At 46.1% G+C, this 21,480-nt stretch overlaps 1 protein-coding gene across 10 annotated transcripts in view; it reads left to right on the forward strand.

Moving 5' to 3' along the window:
• PDE10A (phosphodiesterase 10A) overlaps positions 1-21,480 on the forward strand; it is a 699,109-nt gene that overhangs the window by 581,556 nt on the left and 96,073 nt on the right. For all 10 annotated transcript variants that reach the window (XM_075339766.1, XM_075339763.1, XM_075339773.1 and 7 more), the window contains one exon: positions 18,290-18,445. In XM_075339766.1, coding sequence (XP_075195881.1) covers positions 18,290-18,445 — 156 coding nt within the window. The remainder of the gene's footprint in view (positions 1-18,289; positions 18,446-21,480) is intronic.

Raw genomic sequence — 21,480 nt, forward strand, 5'->3', positions numbered from 1 at the left:
TCCTGTAGTCCACACAAAACCGGGTTGTCCGGTCCTTTTTTGGAACCAAGACTACAGGCGAGGCCCATGCACTTTTGGACTTCTGGATCACTCCCAGGACTAGCATTTCATCGATCTCCCTTTTTGTGTCTTTTTGTACCTCTAGGGAGACACGGTATGGGGGTTGACGAACTGGGGAATGACTCCCTGTGTCCACCTGGTGGGTGGCTAGGGATGTCTTCCCTGGGACATTCGTGAAGGTCATCAGGTAGGGCCGGAATACCTCCCGCAGCTGGGACCTTTGGCCCAGGGATAGCTGTGGGTTGAATGTCGCCTCCTCGATAGACCCTCCATCCCGGGCCGAGGCGAGCAAGTCCACCAAGACTTCACTTTCACATTCCTCGGGAAGACTACACACAGGAAGGGCAAAGGCTTCCCTGTCATGATGAGCTTTCATCATGTTGACATGGAAGACCTTTTGCCTCTTTCTGGCATGGTCGATGGTGACCACGTAGTTTACATCATTGAGGCGCTGATGCACCAAGTATGGACCCTCCCAGGCCGCCTGAAGCTTGTTCTGGGTCATTGGGACTAGGACCCACACCTTCTGACCCACTTCGTACACCCGCTCTCGAGCGTGTTGGTCGTACCATCGCTTCTGGCTGGCCTGGGCTTGCGCCATATTCTCATGCACCATCTGCGTCATTGACTGCATTTTGTCACGGAGCCGAATGACATACTCCACAACGGACACTTCTGGGGAGTTCAGTTCCTCTTCCCAGGATTCCCTTACCAGACCAAGAGGCCCCCGGACTCGTCTGCCATACAGGAGCTCGAAGGGGGAAAACCCCGTTGAGGCCTGTGGTACCTCTCTGTAGGCAAACAGCAGGTGTGAGAGATACTGCTCCCAGTCGCGTCCATGTGACTCAACCAGCATCTTAAGCATCTGCTTAAGGGTACCATTAAATTGCTCACACAAACCATTGGTCTGTGGGTGATAAGCGCTTGATATCAGATGCCGCACCTGCATTTTCTTACAGAGAGCCTCCATTAGACGAGACATGAACTGAGTCCCCTGGTCGGTAAGCATCTCCCTGGGAAATCCTACTCGGGAGAATATGGTCAAGAGGGCATCTGCCACCTTATCGGCTCTGAGGACAGAGCCACTGCCTCCGGATACCGGGTAGCATAGTCTACCACAGTAAGGACGAACCGTTTTCCAGAGCTGCTGGGGACGGCCAGAGGCCCGACAATGTCCACAGCGACCCTCTGGAAAGGCTCTTCTATCACCGGCAAAGAGATCAGGGGAGCTTTGGGAGCAGGCCCTGACTTTCCCACTCTTTGACATGTGATACAGGAGCGGCAGTAGTTGGCAACATCTGTCCCCATTTTGGGCCAATAGAAGTGGTGAGATAACCGGGCCTTGGTTTTGCTGACCCCCAAGTGTCCGGCGAGTGGGATCTCATGGGCAATCCGCAGCAACTCACTCCTAAAGCGGTGAGGCACCACCAGCTGTCTTTCCTTCAGCCACTCTTGTTGGGGGTTACAGGGAATTGTCTCCTGGTACAACTTTCCCTGGTCCCAGAATACCCTCTCCTTATCAGTCTCGGAGGAGGGCTTCTCTGCGAGGTCCCTTAACGTCTCTAGACTGGCATCAGTTCGTAGAGCCACCTGGAACTCTTGGCTAGAGGCAGCCAAAAGTGACGTTAAGGTTCCAACCTCACCGGGACCCTCTGGGACCTGCTCTGGGTCCGTAACCAGTTCCGTTATCCCTCTGGGTGAAGAGGTGTCAGAAGGCAAGGTTTCATTTGCGTTCTGGGCACTCTGACTGCGGGTGACAGCACCAATGAAGGCTGTCTCCCCGGGGAATAACCACTCTTGCCCATCAGCCTGACAGGTACTACTGGCTGTGTCACTGTCCGCTGTGACACTGCTCAGCTGCATTTGACCACTGTCCTCGTGGTTCTCATGTCTTCCTCCATCTCTGTCAGCACAGACACTTGCTACCTTGGGGTCGTCCTCAGCCACGTCACCCTGCAGCGTGGCATGGCTGAGTTCCCCTGTACAAATCTCCACTTTATTACCATGCACAACATTTGTAATTACGTTCTGGGTATCCGCATTCGGGTCGCATGACTTATCAACAACATTTGCATCACATGATTTAACAACACTTGCATCACATGACTGATCAACAACATTTGTATCACATGACTTTTTGGATTCAGGAGGATCATCAGGGAGAAATTGTGCAACTAATCGCCCCAGATCAGTCCCCAATAAAACATTGGTTGGTAGATGTTCATCCACCCCCACTTCCCTCCACCCTCACCCAGCAACCCAGTCGAGGGGCATCCGGGCCATTGGGAAGGAGTGGTGGACACCCCCCGCCAAGGCGACAGTCAGGAGTTTTCCCGGGATAAAGTTTTCAGGGGGTACCAGTTCAGGGCGGACCAGTGTTCTGTCGGACCCAGTGTCCTTGAACCAGTGGGGGTTCTGCCTACGGTGACGGGGTGTAGGTTTTCGCAGGCCCTACCACCCGCCTTCCTTGCCAAAACGACAGTTCCAGTAGGCCCTTGGGCCTTGGATGTGGGGTTCCTCCTCTGCCTCTCTGGGCAAACGGAGCTGAGGTGTCCAGGCTGGTTGCAGGAAAAACACCTGCGAGTGTCAGAGGTGGGCCGGGCACTGGTGGATGACACAGGACCTACGGGAGGTCGGCTTGTAGGGGCAGGGGTGGTTGTAGTTGTCATCTTACCCCCTTTCCAGCTAGTGGTGGACGGCTTCCGCACCTCCGATGCACGGTTGGCCACATAGGCGTCGGCAATCTGGGCTGCTTTTGAGGCCTCCTTGGGCTCTCGATCCATAACAAACTGTCGAACCTCCACAGGACAGACATGTAGGAGTTGGTCCTTCACCATGAGGTCCTTAAACTCCTCAAAGGTTGTAACGGACAGTCCTTGGATCCACTGGTCAAAGGTGCTCTGGAGCCCACCCTCCAAATCGCTGTAGCTGTCATGAGGTCCGAGCTGGAGGGTCCGGAATTTTTTTCGGTACACCTCTGGAGTCAGCTGATACTTCCATACTAGAGCCTGCTTTATGGCCCCATAGTCTCCACTCTGCTCTTGAGAGAGACTGGCAAACGCGTCCAGGGCCTTGCCTCGCAGCCCTGGGGTTAAGTATCGTGCCCATTGTGTTGAGGGCAACTGGTACTGCAAGCAAGTCTTTTCAAATCCCCTCAGAAAGGTGTCCAAATCCCCGTCCTTTTCCATCACAGGAAAGTGCTCCGGTCGGGGCTTAAAGCTGCTGACATTATTGGACTCACCGTTTAGTGAGGAAGATGTCTGCTGCCGGGCTTTGAGGATATTCAATTCATGGTCTCTCTGGGCTTGGCGCTCTCGCTCGGCTCTCTCAGCCTCTCGCTCGGCCTGAGCCTGGCGCTCGGCTCGCTCGGCTCTCTCAGCCTCTCGATATTGCTGAATGAGGTTTAGCCGTCCCTGCTGGTCATCTGCAGCGAATTGTTGTAGAGCCATCTTCAGGAAAGAGTCCATGTTGCCCCGGTCAGTGCTCTGGCTTGCAGTTGATGGTGGGGACTCTGCAGAAGCACTATCCTGGGCTTGGCTTGCCTCATTTTCTCCAGCACTGGGGGAATGAACGTGCTCTGCGTCCCATTGTAAAAGTTCTTTAATGAGGTCCTGCCTCATTTTGCCATGGCCATCAATCAACTTGGATCTGCAGAGTGCAGCAAGAACTTCCTTCTTCTGCTGATTGTACCAGGCTTCTGACACAGCATCCATAATTGCCAAATAAAAGATAGGATAGAAAACAAGAGAGAAGGGGAGGGGGTAACTGCTACACGTACAGTATTGTTCCAGGTATATTTAAACACTGAGTTCGATCCTCAAAACTTTTGCAAGTTTTTAGTGAAAGGGATGATTGCTCAAACCAGATCACTAATGCTTTATATATCCCACCGCTGCCACCAATTTGTCACGAACAGGCGGGGAAGTCACTCAGAAATCCGCAGCTGTTCACTGATTTGTTACACACGCCTGCTCTCTAGCGCCCCCCTTGTCTGCAGGCCACTTTTGGTACTGCAGGACAATGCATAGGATGAGGCTGCTGAGCTGATAATGCCAAATATTGGAGGTCTCACAGCAAGGGTAAATGTATATATCCCCGATTCCTGCTAATGGAATATTTATATACCTCGGTACCTTTACTGATAGCACTCCAATAATTCAATGCAATACAATTACGCTGCCACCACCCAGACATTCTACAGGTAGCTGGGGACCCGTTTCAGATAGCATAAGGCCCTTCGGGGTTTTGGATTCGTATATAAAGCATAAGGAAAGAAACTCTTAAATTTTTATATATTTAATCCGAAAATAGGCAGTGTTTAAAGAATATACAAGAATTTACAAAAGGGAACAATACACATTACGGCATAACAGTTACATTAAAATAAAAGGTATAAACGTGAAACTTACTAAACTCGTGCCATAGAAGTGACGTCCAAGCTTAGGGAGGAAGGGGCTCCAAGAGAAGATGTTAGAATCGGTCAGCATCACCCTTCATGATGCCCTCCACGTACTGACTGCCCCCCAGAACGAAGCTGTTCCTATTATACATTAGGTAGCCCCCCTTTCTCTGTGACATCATTTTATGGTCTCTGGTGGGCTGTGCTCTGATGTTCACAAAGTTCCATAATTCTAGGGATTTCCATATCTTTGCTCCTGGGTCACACAGGTGAAAGATATTAGCGTCATATTTAATATCTCGATTTTACAGTTACATTGATACCAAACACAACGCCTCTAGCACAATTTTACTGGCCAATACTAATTTGTCGTGATTCCGTCGATCTCCTTGTCAGGTGAGACGGTGCGCTGGGTTCCGTACGACGCAGGGATTCTGGCAATATGTTTTCCATTTTTCTAGCATTAAAGCAGCATTTAAAAAACCTACTTTGGGAGTTTTCCCGCCAATATTACAAAGAATTGTCTTTCTCTGCAGCTTTTTGGCTTTAGTTCTACCATCACCCAAAGTCATAAATACCGTAAGCTTCCAGGCCGTTCAGATAATCGCCATGACGATCTGTGGCTGGTGAAGAAGAGAAGGGGGGATGAAGACCCTTCAACAGTTCTACATGACAATATATATATGTGTATATATATGTATGTACATATATATATATATATATATATATGTATGTATGTATGTATGTATGTATGTATGTATGTGTGTGTGTGTGTATATATATATATATGTGTATATATATATATGTACAGTTAGGTCCAGAAATATTTGGACAGTGACACAAGTTTTGTTATTTTAGCTGTTTACAAAAACATGTTCAGAAATACAATTATATATAATATGGGCTGAAAGTGCACACTCCCAGCTGCAATATGAGAGTTTTCACATCCAAATCGGAGAAAGGGTTTAGGAATCATAGCTCTGTAATGCATAGCCTCCTCTTTTTCAAGGGACCAAAAGTAATTGGACAATGGACTCTAAAGGCTGCAATTAACTCTGAAGGCGTCTCCCTCGTTAACCTGTAATCAATGAAGTAGTTAAAAGGTCTGGGGTTGATTACAGGTGTGTGGTTTTGCATTTGGAAGCTGTTGCTGTGACCAGACAACATGCGGTCTAAGGAACTCTCAATTGAGGTGAAGCAAAACATCCTGAGGCTGAAAAAAAAGAAAAAATCCATCAGAGAGATAGCAGACATTCTTGGAGTAGCAAAATCAACAGTCGGGTACATTCTGAGAAAAAAGGAATTGACTGGTGAGCTTGGGAACTCAAAAAGGCCTGGGCGTCCACGGATGACAACAGTGGTGGATGATCGCCGCATACTTTCTTTGGGGAAGAAGAACCCGTTCACAACATCAACTCCAGTCCAGAACACTCTCAGTGAAGTAGGTGTATCTGTCTCTAAGTCAACAGTAAAGAGAAGACTCCATGAAAGTAAATACAAAGGGTTTACATCTAGATGCAAACCATTAATCAATTCCAAAAATAGACAGGCCAGAGTTAAATTTGCTGAAAAACACCTCATGAAGCCAGCTCAGTTCTGGAAAAGTATTCTATGGACAGATGAGACCAAGATCAACCTGTACCAGAATGATGGGAAGAAAAAAGTTTGGAGAAGAAAGGGAACGGCACATGATCCAAGGCACACCACATCCTCTGTAAAACATGGTGGAGGCAACGTGATGGCATGGGCATGCATGGCTTTCAATGGCACTGGGTCACTTGTGTTTATTGATGACATAACAGCAGACAAGAGTAGCCGGATGAATTCTGAAGTGTACCGGGATATACTTTCAGCCCAGATTCAGCCAAATGCCGCAAAGTTGATCGGACGCGCTTCATAGTACAGATGGACAATGACCCCAAGCATACAGCCAAAGCTACCCAGGAGTTCATGAGTGCAAAAAAGTGGAACATTCTGCAATGGCCAAGTCAATCACCAGATTTTAACCCAATTGAGCATTGCTTAAATCCAGACTTAAGACGGAAAGACCCACAAACAAGCAAGACCTGAAGGCTGCGGCTGTAAAGGCCTGGCAAAGCATTAAGAAGGAGGAAACCCAGCGTTTGGTGATGTCCATGGGTTCCAGACATAAGGCACATACACCGGCACTACCGCCCCCATCCTCAGCGCACATACACCGGCACTACCGCACCCATCATCACCGCACATACACCGGCACTACTGCTCCTATCATCACCGCACATACACCGGCACTACCGCCCCCATCCTCACCGCACATACACCGGCACTACTGCTCCCATCCTCACCGCCCATACACCGCCACTACCGCTCCTATCCTCACCGCACATACACCGGCACTACCGCCCCCATCCTCACCGCACATACTCTGGCACTACCGCCCCCATCCTCACCGCACATACACCGCCACTACTGCTCCCATCCTCATCGCACATACACCGCCACTACTGCTCCCATCCTCACCGCACATACACCGGCACTACTGCACCCATCATCACCGCACAAACACTGGCACTACCGCCCCCATCCTTACCTCACATACACCGCCACTACCGCTCCTATCATCACCGCACATACACAGGCACTACTGCTCCCATCCTCACCGCACATACACCGGCACTACCGCCCCCATCATCATTGCACATACACCGACACTACTGCTCCTTTCATCACCGCACATACACCGGCACTACTGCTTCTATCATCACCGCACATACACAGGCACTACTGCACCCATCCTCACCGCACATACACCGGCACTACCGCCCCCGTCCTCCCCGCACATACACGGGCACTACCGCCCCCATCCTCCCCGCACATACACCGTCACTACCACACCTATCATCACTGCACATACACCGGCACTACTGCTCCTATCATCACCGCACATACACCGGCACTACCGCCCCCATCCTCACCGCACATACACCGTCACTACTGCTCCCATCCTCACCGCCCATACACCGCCACTACCGCTCCTATCATCACCGCACATACACCGGCAATACTGCTCCTATCATCACCATACATACACCGGCACTACTGCACCCAGCGTCACCGCACATACACCGGCACTACCGCTTCCATCATCACCGCACATACACCGCCACTACCGCTCCCATTCTCATCCGCACATACACCGGCACTACCGCCCCCATCCTCACCGCACATACACCGGCGCTACCGCCCCGATCATCACTGCACATACAGTACAGACCAAAAGTTTGGACACACCTTCTCATTTCTAGAACAACTGTTAAGAGGAGACTTTGTGCAGCAGGCCTTCATGGTAAAATAGCTGCTCGGAAACCACTGCTAAGGACAGGCAACAAGCAGAAAAGACTTGTTTGGGCTAAAGAACACAGGGAATGGACATTAGACCAGTGGAAATCTGTGCTTCGGTCTAATAAGTCCAAATTTGAGATCTTTGGATCTAACTACCGTGCCTTTGTAAAAAGGTGAACGGATGGACTCTACATGGCTGGTTCCCACCGTGAAGCATGGAGGAGGAAGTGTAATGGTGTGGGGGTGCTTTGCTGGTGACACTGTTGGGGATTTATTCAAAATTGAAGGCATACTGAACCAGCATGCCTACCACAGCATCTTGCAGCGGCATGCAATTCCATCTGGTTTGGGTTTAGTTGGACCATCATTTATTTTTCAACAGGACAATGACCCCAAACACACCTCCAGGCTGTGTAAGGGCTATTTGACTAAGAAGGAGAGTGATGGGGTGCTACGCCAGATGACCTGGCCTCCACAGTCACCAGACCTGAACCCAATCGAGATGGTTTGGGGTGAGCTGGACCGCAGAGTGAAGGCAATAGGGCCAACAAGTGCTAAGCATCTCTGGGAATTCCTTCAAGACTGTTGGAAAACCATTTCCGGTGACTACCTCCTGAAGCTCATCAAGAGAATGCCAAGAGTGTGCAAAGTAGTAATGAAAGCAAAATGTGGCTACTTTGAAGAACCTAGAATATAAGACATATTTTCAGTTGTTTTACACTTTTTTAAGTATTTCATTCCACATGTTTTAATTCATAGTTTTGATGCCTTCAATGTGAATCTACAATTTTCAGAGTCCTGAAAATAAAGAAAACTCTTTAAATGAGAAGGTGTGTCCAAACTTGGTCTTTACTGTACACCGGCACTATCGCCCGCATCATCACCGCATATACACCGGCAGTACTGCACCCATCATCACCTCACACACCCAGGCACTACCGTACCTATCATCACCGCACACACACCGGCATTACCTCAGTGACTTCTCCGCTGACAGCGCGATTAACTTCAGTTGCTACATGGAGCTCACAGTGAGCGGCGGTGTTTTACGGGCGCTCCTGTCAGCTTTATGTAGCCGAGCTGAAACGTCATGGGACATATGTGGATTATGCCGGACCTGGAGTGGTATTTGGGGCTTTGTTTTGTCTTTTATTTCAAATAAAGGATTTTTTCGGTGTTTGTGTTTATTTACTTTCACTTACAGGTTAATCATGGGGGGGCGTCTCATAGACGCTTGCCATGATTAACCTAGGACTTAGTGGCAGCTATGGGCTGCCATTAACTCCTTATTAACCCACTTATTGCCACCACACTAGGGCAATTCGGGATGAGCTGGGTAGAGTCCCAGGACTGTCGCATCTAATGGATGCGGTAATTCTGGGCGGCTGCTGGCTGATATTTTTAGGCTGGGGGGCTCCCCATAACGTGGGGCTCCCCATCCTGAGAATACCAGCCTTCAGCCATGTGGCTTTATCTTGGCTGGTATCAAAATTGGGGGGCACTGCCCGCCGTTTTTTTTTTTTTAAATGATTTATTTATTGTACTGCACGATATAGATCTGCCTACCGGCGACTGTGATTGGTTGCGGTGAGACAGCTGTCACTCAGCATGGGGGCATGTCTTACTGCAACCAATAATAGGCGACGGTGGGCAGGGGAAGCAGGGAATACAAGATGGAATAATGAGAGGCCGACATTTTCAAAAGAGGAGAAGCCGCCAGAGCAGTGTGACAGTTATGCAGTGCTACTTTACAATTTGCCAAAGGCAATTAGATCCCCAAACTAAAGACTAATCTATTAATATATAACTTTTAATCAACGTATTAAGATAAGGGGACAAACACAATTAAAAGCACTGAGCGCAGTGATCTGTCTTATATCACAAAAGCCATTACTTTAGCCACAGGGAATTCCCTATTCAGACTCATTCTTCCTGTCTCTGGCTAGCTAATGTGTTAATCCTATTGTAAATAATCACTGTGATTGCTATTTTAAAAAGACATTCAGTAGCCTCCCCAACATGTTTCACCACACTGGCGTCATCAGGGGGCTGAGGCTAATGCTGAATTACTATGCATGCACGGACCTTTTAAAGGTTTAGATATGACCTCATATTGTGCTTTGCCAATGAAAATCCTCAGTATATGTTCCATTATATGCTCTATAGCCAATCACTATTAGAGGAGTATATTACCTTCAATTCTTTCTGGATCGCTATTCGTTCTTATATCTGTCTCTCCTCAGCTCCTCCATCTCACTGGCCAGACTGACCAACTTCGTATTTCCCTCTCTGAGGTTAAAATCCAATCAGGATCTATTAAGTCTGGCCAGTGAGATTACATCTCTTATCATGATATTATCTCTGTCCGGGTCAAAGTCCTCTGTCATCCCGTTTTTACGTCAGGTTACACAGACTGTGCTTGCTCCTGCTATGCGTCATCAGTCCCTGTGTTTGCTAAGAGACAAACACACCGCGTGCTCCTGGACTTAGAACATTAAAACACTGTTATCTCTCAGCACGCATGCGTTAAGACTTAGTATTAAAACAGGATTTTGTATTACACAGCACATTCTCTGGGACTTAGAAGATTAGAGCAGTATACCATTCATATTGTCTGTATGGGGATCTATGCCTACTCCCACCATTGAGGATAGGAGCAAACAGTATATATAAACTCAAAAACAGCATTTTTGGAAAATTTTATATCATGAATTATATATCCAAGAAATGTTTGTACTACCCCAGATACATATATATTCTACTGCTCTATTCCTACTTTTATATGAGAGGTAAATACATGTACATTAACCCCTAATATTTTCTTAGAATAAAAACACATTCAGGGGAATTTCTCATCCCTATCTTTACTGAACATGTTCACAAATAACCATCAGAGATATATCTTTAATAAAAGAAAAATATGAAAAATGAGAGGGGAGAATATTTTGGACAGAGAATTTCTATATCTATATTGATATGACAGATATTATATCCTAATCATTGATATATTATGGCAATGAAAATATTTTCATTTTATCATAGATTGTTCAATTATACTACACCTATTGCTGCTGTATCAATGTACTACCTTTTTATCTGGGAGAGGAGATATTATTGGAGCATGGCTAAAGCTTGAGGTTTTATTTTATCTTTTATATCTTTAATCTATAGGTCCTGCATGTTATAAGTCCAACAGAAATTTCTTATATTCATATTATCTTATATTGTATGGCAGTAGCTAAATTATCACAGAGAGCAGCAAAGTTCAAATAAATGCTGTGTATGTGAAGCCTTCATTCAGGCCATTGGGGCTCATAGAGTTCAATCTAAAAATCCACCTTGCTTCTTCCTTTAGTAGCAGCCTGTCCAGATTACCTTTTCTCGCACCTAAACTGATCTGTCTTATATCCCAAAATTTTAAATTTAGGGGATTTTCTGTATGGTAGCATCTCATATGTCTTGACAATGGTGTGTCAACTTTGGTATTAATTGTGCTTATGTGTTTAGAGATCCTCCTCCAAAATTCTTGAATTGTTTTTTCTATATATAGCTTTTTGCACGAGCACTTTGCTATATATATTATTCCTTTTGATTTACAGTTGATTTTATCTTTGATGACATATCTTCGATTATCCAAAGGATTGATAAACTCTTTAAGTTTCAACATGTAACCACAAAAAGAGCACGTGCCGCAAGGGTTAGAACCCTCCTGTAGTCTCGACAGCCAATTCATGTTGTTACTCTCATTTCTTTTACCTTGCACAAAATGACCATGTGTGAGGAATTCTCTCAAATTTTTCCCCCCTACGATATGTAATATTTGGGGTAGATCCAATTACTGACTTTAAATCAGGGTCCGCTCTTAGAATAGGCCAATACTTTTTAAGAGTCCTACGGATCGCTGGGGCACACTCATCATAGGTTCCTATTACTCTGACCGGTGAATTATCAGATTTTCTTCTTCGATTTTCTATCAAGAGGTCATCACGATTCATCCCTTTTGCTCTATTAAAAGCTTTATACAGAACTTTTTTAGGGTATCCTCTTGCAATAAAAAATCTGAATAATCTGCCACATTCTGACCCAAAGCTTTTATCATCAGAGCAGTTTCTACGTGCTCTCATGTATTGTCCTATCGGGATACCTGCTTTCAAAGCAGGTGGGGTGCCAATTATCCCAATGAAACAAATTATTTTTTGCAGTGGGTTTTCTGTAAGTATTCGTCTGTATATTCCCCCTTTCATCAATAGTAATTGTCAAGTCTAAAAAATTAATGATTCTGTTTCCAATCTCCTGGGTAAAAAACATACCAATCTTGTTATTATTCAGAATTGTAACAAAATCTTGAAAAATATTTCTCTCACCATCCCATAGGATAAGTACATCATCGATGTACCTACCCCAAAATAATATGTGACTAGTGTAAAAACTCAGATCCTCCGAAAAAACAAAAACATCTTCCCACCACCCTAAAAATAAATTTGAAAAAGTGGGCGCACAAGTCGTACCCATGGCGGTACCCCTAATCTGATGATATAGGGTACCGCCAAAGGTAAAAAAAATTGTGCGTCAACACAAACCACAAAAGTGACAACAAAAATTCATTGTGAGGTGTAAATTGTTTACCCTTCGCTGCTAAAAAGTGACCTACAGCCGCTATTCCTAGCTCATGATCAATGTTGCTGTATAGTCCTTCAACATCTAGACTAGCCAGGATGGTCGTGTCCGATACATTTATGCCACGTAACTTAAGGACAAGATCTTTTGTGTCCCTGATGAAAGAGGGTAAGACTTGTACAAAAGGGGATAGCAGTTCATCCAAATATCTACTGGCACCCTCCGTAAGAGAATCATTTCCCGAGACAATCGGTCTTCCGGGTATAGGGACCACGTTCTTATGCACTTTTGGGAGTGCATAGAATGTGGCCAAAGTGGGACAAGGATTATACATTTCCTTATATTCATCTTCCGAAATTAAGGAAGCTGAATATAAAGCTGCAACTTTTAACAAACTCTGTAAATCAAGAAAGAATCTTTTTGTTGGATCTTCAGTCAAGATCTTATACTTTTTTTGTCATCTAACAACTTTTTAGCCATCTTTACATAATCCTGTGTCCATCAGGACAATATTGCCCCCTTTGTCTGAACCTTTTATGGTCACATTTTGTATTTCTTCCAGATCATTTAGGGCTTTCATTTCTAATTGGTTCAGATTTTTTAAAAGGCTATGTCGTTTATAATTAATCTTTTTGAGATCTTCCTCTACCATATTGACAAAAGTATCTATGTTATGATATTGAGAAAAGGGAGAAGTGTTCTTACTTTTTGGTTTGAGTGACGAGAAAGGGGGGGAAATCTCATCAGTATTTTCATATTCACCCTCCTCAAGACTCTCCAGAATCTTGATGGCTTCATCCTCCTTTTTCTTCATGACTGATAGATCCCTATTCTTTATTGCATGATATTTGTGTAAGGCTAATCTTCTCGCGAATAAATTTATATCTTTTGTCCAAGTAAAGGTGTCATATCTTGGGACAGGTGTAAATGATAAGCCCTTCCTCAGCAATTGTATATGTGCTTGACTTAGATCCACTGATGATACATTAAATATTTGTAAGTCCCTTTCTGACGTCTCTTCATCATTAATCATACCATCTATTGCTTCCCTAAAAAAGGCTGATTTGTAAGGACTGTTCCACTTATACCCGGCTGTGATGTCATCATCATATTTGTTGTATTTTGTTGAGGCAAAATTTGGGGGGGCAAACCTGATGTAGCTATTTGTATATTTCCTAACCTTGTGGTTATATTTGATTGTATCATGTCCATCGGTTGAGTATTTTGTATTAACCCAGTCTGTACCGCAAAGTGGCCTTGATTCCCACTCTGTGACGAGATAGTTATATTTGGAATAGGTGTCATATTTCCAAAGGTGACTGGAGTCTGTATTGGGTCTGGTTGTATTTGGATCTGATTCTGATTTCCATTCTGTACTGGAATAGTTGTACCTGGGTTGGGAAACATTTTCCCAAAAACAACAGGGGTCTGTGTATTTTGAATATCCCCTCTCAAATTCTGTGAAACAGATGACGAAAAGGATGAGGAGTTGCTGCTGGATAGATCTCGATTTTTTCCTATCCGTTCTGCCATCCATGATTTAGAAAAAGAACTTTTTCTCTGTTTATTATTTCTATTCGGACCACTCTTACGTTTAAAAACGCCCCTATTGGAATTATCACCAACAGAGCTATCCGACTCAGAGAAATCTGTTTCAGAAGGCTCAAAACATCGAGATCTATTTTGTCTCCCTCTAGTTCTACTGAACCTATATACTTCGCCTTTTTCAAAATCAGTTAGGTCCCTAATATATTTATATAGTTATGCAGTGCCGCGCCGGTGATCGGTGAGTATGAGAGAGGGAGAGACAGACTGACAGAGAGAGAGACCGACAGAGAGAGAGCGACCAGGAGTGCTTTTAACGATTTAGAACGTTCTGCTGGACATGCTGAGCATTCTCAGTAGAACGTGACAGAATCCTGCACTGGAGTCCGTTGCCAAACACATGGCGACGGATTTCAGCACCATAGACATTCATTATGCCTCTTAACGGATCCCGACGTAATCCTGCGTAGTGCATTTTTTTACAGCAACAAAAACTGCTACATTCAGCGTTCCTTCGGCCCGAAGGGCACTAACTGTCACCGACAAAACAACTGATGCGCCGCAGGGCGGATGCAACACAAGACCATCCGTTGCGATCCGCCCTTAATAGAAGCCTATGAGGAATAAACTGATTCCTGCACCGGTTACCGTAATTCCTCAAGGCGGCGGATTGCAATGGATTTTTTTTTAATGCTAAAAGGGGGTCCGTCTTATAATGCCAGTGTCCGGCTAACAACTCATATAGGGTATATGTCCCTCATAGCCCCCATTCTAAAATTAGCCCTCTTAATCTGGATATGGCCCTCTTATATTGAATATAGCCCCCTTGTGCTGGCACACGTCCCCCAGTGATGCCACATGTCCCCCATTGCTGGCACACGTCCTCTGTTGCTGGCACATGTCTCCTATTGCTGGCACATGTCTCCTATGGATGGCACACGTCCCCCTGTGCTGCCCATGGCCCCCTATGGATGGCACACATCCCCCTGTGCTGCCCACGGCCCCCTATGGATGGCACACTTCCCCCTGTGATGCCCATGGCCCCCTATGGATGACACGTCCCACTGTGCTGCCCATGGCCCCCTATGGATGACACATGTCCCCCTGTGCTGCCCATGGCCCCTTATGGATGGCACATGTCCCCCTGTGTTTGATATGGCCCCCATGCTGCTGCCCATAGAAAAATAAAAAATGCTTTACTTATCTTCTCCAGCGCTGTCCTCCCTAGTGTCTCCCTCCGTGCTGCTGAGCTCCTGCACTTCCTAGTTCTCGGTGCCGGTCATGTGATTGGCACAGCAGAGTGACATCATCTCTTTGTGCCTGATCACAGCGGTAGCAGGAAGAGTGGGGAGATCAGCGCTGGAGGAGGTAAGTAAAGAGTTTTTTATTTTACTATGGGCAGCAGCATGGGGGCCATATCTAACACAGGGGGGGCAGGTGCCATCAAAGGGGGCGCAGGCAAATATAATATGCGCTGCTCCCTCAGCCCATCACCGTAGTGCAGTTTCAGCACCACTGTGATGGACAGCGGCAGTGCATATTGTGAGCGGGAGCAGGAGATCTTCCACTGCCTCCTGCAGCCCTCACCAGCCTCCACCAGCCTGCCATCACCTTCAGAAAAGCTCCAAAGCTGCCTCCACCTCCCCTGGGCCCTGCAGTATATAATCCGTATATAATCTCAAAAAAAAAAAAAATTATATATATGTAGATGTATATAATGTACACCATATGTAGTTGTATAAAAATTATTTTAAAGAATGACGTAGCGCTCCGCGGCATTTCTGATTTTCAGCGCATGTAAAGCAGACTGCTACGGGCTGCCAATCCCATCTGCTTGATTTTACCTTGGCTGGCAATCAAAATACAGGGAAGCCCATTTCATTTTTTTTTTAATTTTAAAAAAATAATTAAAAAAAGTGTGGGCTCCCACTGCATTTTCTATTGCTAGCTAAGGGTAATCCAAGCAGCTACTGGCTGCTAACCCCCACTGCTTGGTGTTCCCTTCACTGGCAATGGAAAATCTATGCTACCCAGGTACAGCAGGCAGGTACTGGCTGCCCCCATCCCTCAGTTGTCTATTTGTACCCAGCTGGGAACCAAAATATAGGGAAGCCCTTTATTTATTTCATGAATTTTATGAAATAATTAAAAAAAGAAAACGACGTGGGCTTCGCCCCATTTTTGTGTCCAGCCGGGTACAACTAGGCAGCTGGAGATTGGAATCTTCAGCGCAGGTTGGACCAAGCTTTCTGGGCTCCCCCGCTGTGAATTGCAGTCTGCAGCTGCCCCAGAAAATGGCGCTCTTATAGAAGCGCCATCTTCTGGCGCTGTAGCCAACTGTTCCAGCGGCTCTGGTGATAAGGTAAAACTGGTAAGGGGCTAATACCAGCTTTGTTTTGCCAGCTAGTATAAAGGTCAGGCCAAGTTTGACCCGGCCATTAAGAATCTCCAATAAAGGGTTAAAAAAAAAGACACTACACAGAGAAAAAATACTTTATTAGAAATAAATACACAGACACACTTTGGGATTCCATCTTTATTGCTCCCTTTCACCCCTCCACGATCCTGGTATTCTGTCTTTTTCCTCCGCCCCGTGCATTCTGATATAGCAGAGCTGCATGGGTTAAAGAACGCTTTGCTCCCCATGCTGTCTAATCACTCAATGAGAGAGCAGAGGCTGCTGGTTGGTAAGCGGTTTTGTCACCGCTGCCACCGTTGCCATAGTAACCTAACGAGCGGGTTACTATAGCATCGGTGATCTCCAATCACTTGATTCCCGACACTGCTATTCATCACCGGCTGTGGCAGCTAATCCCTGCATGTGGGCTGACTCTGTAAAGAGCGCCGACATGCAGGGATGGGGAGCCGACCATGTGCCTGAGCATCTCGCCAGTACACTGCACTCGCCGAGTTTACCAAGTACTGAGATGCTTGGGCGAGCACCGCGTACCGGCGAGATGCACCGACAGGACCTAGCATGACGTCATAACCATGTGACCAGTCTGTAGCCCATGAGATAATACAACATTCACACGTGACTGGTCACATGCTATGACGTCATGGAAGGTCCTTTTGGTTACTGGGCGGCACAGCGATGATCGGATTTGGAAGGAGAAGCGGCGGGAGATAGTCTGCAGGACACGTCGCAGGACCTGTAAGTAGAATGTTTATTAACTGTATTCTTTATTTTACAGCCCCCCCCCACCCCATCACATAACAGTGTGTATACAGAGAACTGAGATGCTTGGGCGAGCACCTTGAACCGGCGAGATGCATGATGTCATAGCCGTCTGACCGGTCTGTAACCAACGAGGTAATACAACATTCACACATGATTGGTCACATGGGTATGACATCATGGAAGGTCCTATCGTCAGTGCTGGTTACCGGGAAGGCATCGTGATGATCGGAAGCAGAAGCGGTGGGAGACAGTCTGCAGGACACGTCGTGGGACCTGTAAGTATAATGACAGTGTTTATTATTAACTCTATTCTTTACTTTACTGCCCACCGCCCAATCCCATAACTGTAAAGTTCAAGTTCGGTGTTCACACGCAAATTCGCGTTATCTCAGAACCATAACTCTAACTTTACAAAACGTTCGGGCGAGGTTCCCGAACACGAACATTGGGGGGTTCGCCCATCACTAATATTGAGTCACGGTCCGTTATTACGGAACAGAATAGGACATGTTCCATAATAATGGAACGGACATACGGCATCCCATCTGTTTTTTTTGTAGGATCGGATGCACACTGAAGTGCTTCTATGTGCTATCCAATCCTACACAAAAGACATTGAAAAGATGGTCCTGTGAGTAGGGCCGCAAAAAACAGGAACTGACCAGGACAAATGGAACGGTCGTCTGAATGAGCCCTTAAACTAGCAAAGCAGGTTAACAAAGACTGAGATGAGACATGTAGGCTGAATTCCCTGCTTTAACTCTTGCAGCATGTTGTCTTCAGATTACATTACAGAAACTTGCTGACAGTTCCTTTTTTTTTAAAGGTCAAAATTGGCTTGGTCACCAAGGGGTTAATGTCTATTTTAACTTGGCTTTTCAAAAACCTAAATTTTGGGAAATTGGTGTTTAAATGCTTTGGTTAAGGTATTAATATGGTTGTAATTGATGATGCTCTATAGCAATCATCAGATAACTTGGTTAGGATTCTAAAATTTTAATGATTTCTAATTTAAGTGCCTAAAAATCTGAGAAACAATTTATATAGTTTTTTTTCCTCACAAGAGTAAACAAATATAATTCATAATTTATTTACAACTAAATGATGTCAAAATGAATCTGTTGTACAATAATTGTATTTTATATGATTCCCTTTTGTTCTAGAGAAAAGGGCTCTTGATAGCTTGCCTATGTCATGACCTAGATCACCGGGGGTATACAAACAGCTACTTACAAAAATTTGATCATCCCTTGGCAGCACTATATTCCACCTCAACAATGGAGCAACACCACTTCTCCCAAACGGTGTCTATTCTGCAGGTAAGAACAGTGAAAATATCCTCTGGGGAGCCAGGTAAAAGTAGCAACATTACATTACATTACATTACATTAATTTGACTTCCTTAAAAAGCAGTGATTGTGAGTGTTAGCAGCCTTGTGTACCATTAGGTCCTGAAATAACCATTTAACATGATGTTTAACAGGACTATATCTTTGTAGAGTCCTATTCTGACACATGCTTTATATTTCATTGTGCAATGCAAGTACCTCCCAGCTATCAAGCTGATTGGACTAAAAAAGTGGTGGCTGCTGCTTTGATAATAGTTTTCTTGTGAATTGATTCACAATGAGGAAAATTTTGTTGCAGAAATTTTCCTTATTCCACATCCATCTTGTTCATGTGAATAGGGTTGTTAATGTGGCATTCACATGTATTTCTGCAAGTTCCATTCAGATTTTGTGGCAATAGAGTTTTAGAACTCTTCCTCCCTAGAGTGAATATTTGCTTTTTTAATTTCCTAGAGGAGCATTGCATGGCTTATAAGTCTTCTTACACAGGCTTGCCTCCCTCGGACTAGGAGAACAAGTTACCCCTTAGACTTCCTGATAGAGACCTCTCAGTTAGCAAATGGAGTGTCTGGTTTGGCTTTTTATTGTTATGTTGCAAATCTTGTTAAAGGGCCAATACGGACTTTTAGGATTGTTCTCTATTCCTCTTCCTCGCTAAAGAGCTATTTACACGCTGCGATATCGCTAACGATATATTGTCGAGGTCACGGTGTTTGTGACGCACATCCGGCGTCGTTAGCGACATCGCAGCATGTAACGCCTATGAGTGACCTTAAACGATCGCAAAAGAGGCAAAAATCATTGGTCTGTGACACGTCGTTCATTTACCAAAAATCGTTGTCTGGTCAGTAGCGAGGTTGTTCGTCGTTCCTGCGGCATCACACATCGCTATGTGTGACACCGCAGGAACGACGAACATCTCCTTACCTGCGTCCACCGGCAATGAGGAAGGAGGTGGGCGGCATGTTCCGGCCGCTCATCTCCGCCCCTCTTCTACTATTGGGCGGCCGCTTAGTGACGCCGCAGTGACGTCGCTATGACGCCGAACGCACCTCCCCCTTGTAGGAGGGATTGTTCGGCGGTCACAGCGACACCGCTGAAAAGGTATGTGCGTGTGACGCTGCCGTAGCAATACTGTTTGCTATGGCAGCAATCAGCAAATGGCGCACGAACGACGGGGGCGGGTGCTATCGCGCACGACATCGCTAGCAATCGCTAGAGATGTCGCAGCGTGTAAAGCACCCTTAACTATCACATCAATTTGAATATGCCAATAACCTCTTCAAAGAAATGTCTGCAGCAAAATTTACTGCACACAAATCCAATTGAATAGTTTTATCTCACCTCCCCAATGAAGTGTTGTGAAATAAATCTTCAAATAGAGGTGAAATCTTAGGCCCCCTGCTTTCTCCATCATGTTTGGGATATTTGCCATTTTTCTTATGATTCTATTCCTTTGTAACAGGTCTTCTTTTCAGCGATAACTGCTCCTTGTCTTGATCAAAAGATTGATGAAAAGAACATTGGATTCTGGGAAAATATGTTTTGGGAAAATTTAACTTGAAAATACAACCAATTAGTAATGTTATAACATTGATACAATCTTGAAGGGAAGTATCCTCCTAGAACAGGGTTGGGCAATTCATTTTCCCATAGGGCCTCATGAGAAATTGGGATGGTTTTAGAGAGCCGGACTAATAATTAACTCAGTTCTACCCAATACTTTGTATAGTGTATATATACTATTGTACCGCCCCGTGCTCGGCTGCGGGCTTGGTGGGTGGCTCGAACGCCTCCGGACCCGGGGTCACTTCGGTCTGAAAGGGTGCTGGCACTACTTAGGGGGTAGGTAGGTGTACGGCCAGAGCCGTGTTTGAGTTTGTGACGCCACCCACGGGATGTGGTGAAGGTGAGACACCACCGCTGCAGTTACGGGGCACCCGGGGGAGATGGTTATGCAGCCAGATGTTAACCCCTCCGTGGGCAGGGATGATGTTCCCGGGACCCGTTGGGGAGAGTAGCCGGGCGGTGCAGGGCGGTTCGCGGTCGGATGGCACTGTTGTACTCACAGTTATTGACACACACAAGTCTCTGGTTAACAAAGTTGACGGTGGTCGGTGCCCGCAGCCGGCTGCATCTGGTCCCCCACCCGGTTTGGTGGTCTTTGCCTTTCTCCTGCACCATGTAGTATATGTGTAGACTGACTGTGCTTCAGCAACGGGAGTCCACTCCCCGGCCTTGTATATGTCGGGGGAGCCAGTTTGCCCGCAGACGCTGGCCAGTGGGATCTCTCTGCCTGTGCGGTGGCTTTCTATCCCTGTCGGTGGGCTGTTGTCTTCAGTCAGGATTTGGGTGGGAAAGGACCTAAGGTCCAGACCGCAATCAGTTGATTAACTCAGTCCAGTGGCTTCTGGACCTCGTTTTCAGGGTCTGAGTACCCCCCTGTGTGCTTCGGTTTCCGATTCGGTTTCCGTTTCGGTTCCCAGGGTCGGTACCAGCGGGCCACTACCCTGTCCCGGTCCACCACGGTTCCACCGAGCCGTCTTCCCGGCTCCTGCAGGCAAGGCCACCGTCTGCCTCCTAGCCAAAGGTGCCCGGGCTCAAACCCCGCCACCTGTCAGACTCCTTCACTCCTTACTCCCTCCGAAAACTGACTCCAAACTTACTCAACTCAAACTCCACTCAAACTTAACTGTGTTTCCTGCTTCAGGCTCCGCCCCCTGGTGTGTTCATCAAGCTCTGCGGGAGGTGACTAGGGTTTATGGTTTGGCTGGTGTTACCTAGTGAGGGACTGGTGTTGTGCGGGGCGCTATTTGTGACTACCTGGCTAGTCCAGGGCGTCACACTATCCCTTCATAAACAAACAGTAAGTTAAACAATACAAAGATTCAATGAAAATATGGAGGTCAGTATGTGGTATGGACATTACTGGGGTCAGTGGGGGGCATACACATTACTGGGGTCAGTAGGGAGAATACACATTACTGGGGCCTGTGGAGCATAAA

The sequence above is a fragment of the Anomaloglossus baeobatrachus genome, chromosome 3, assembly GCF_048569485.1.
Source record: "Anomaloglossus baeobatrachus isolate aAnoBae1 chromosome 3, aAnoBae1.hap1, whole genome shotgun sequence".
Taxonomy (NCBI): domain Eukaryota; kingdom Metazoa; phylum Chordata; class Amphibia; order Anura; family Aromobatidae; genus Anomaloglossus; species Anomaloglossus baeobatrachus.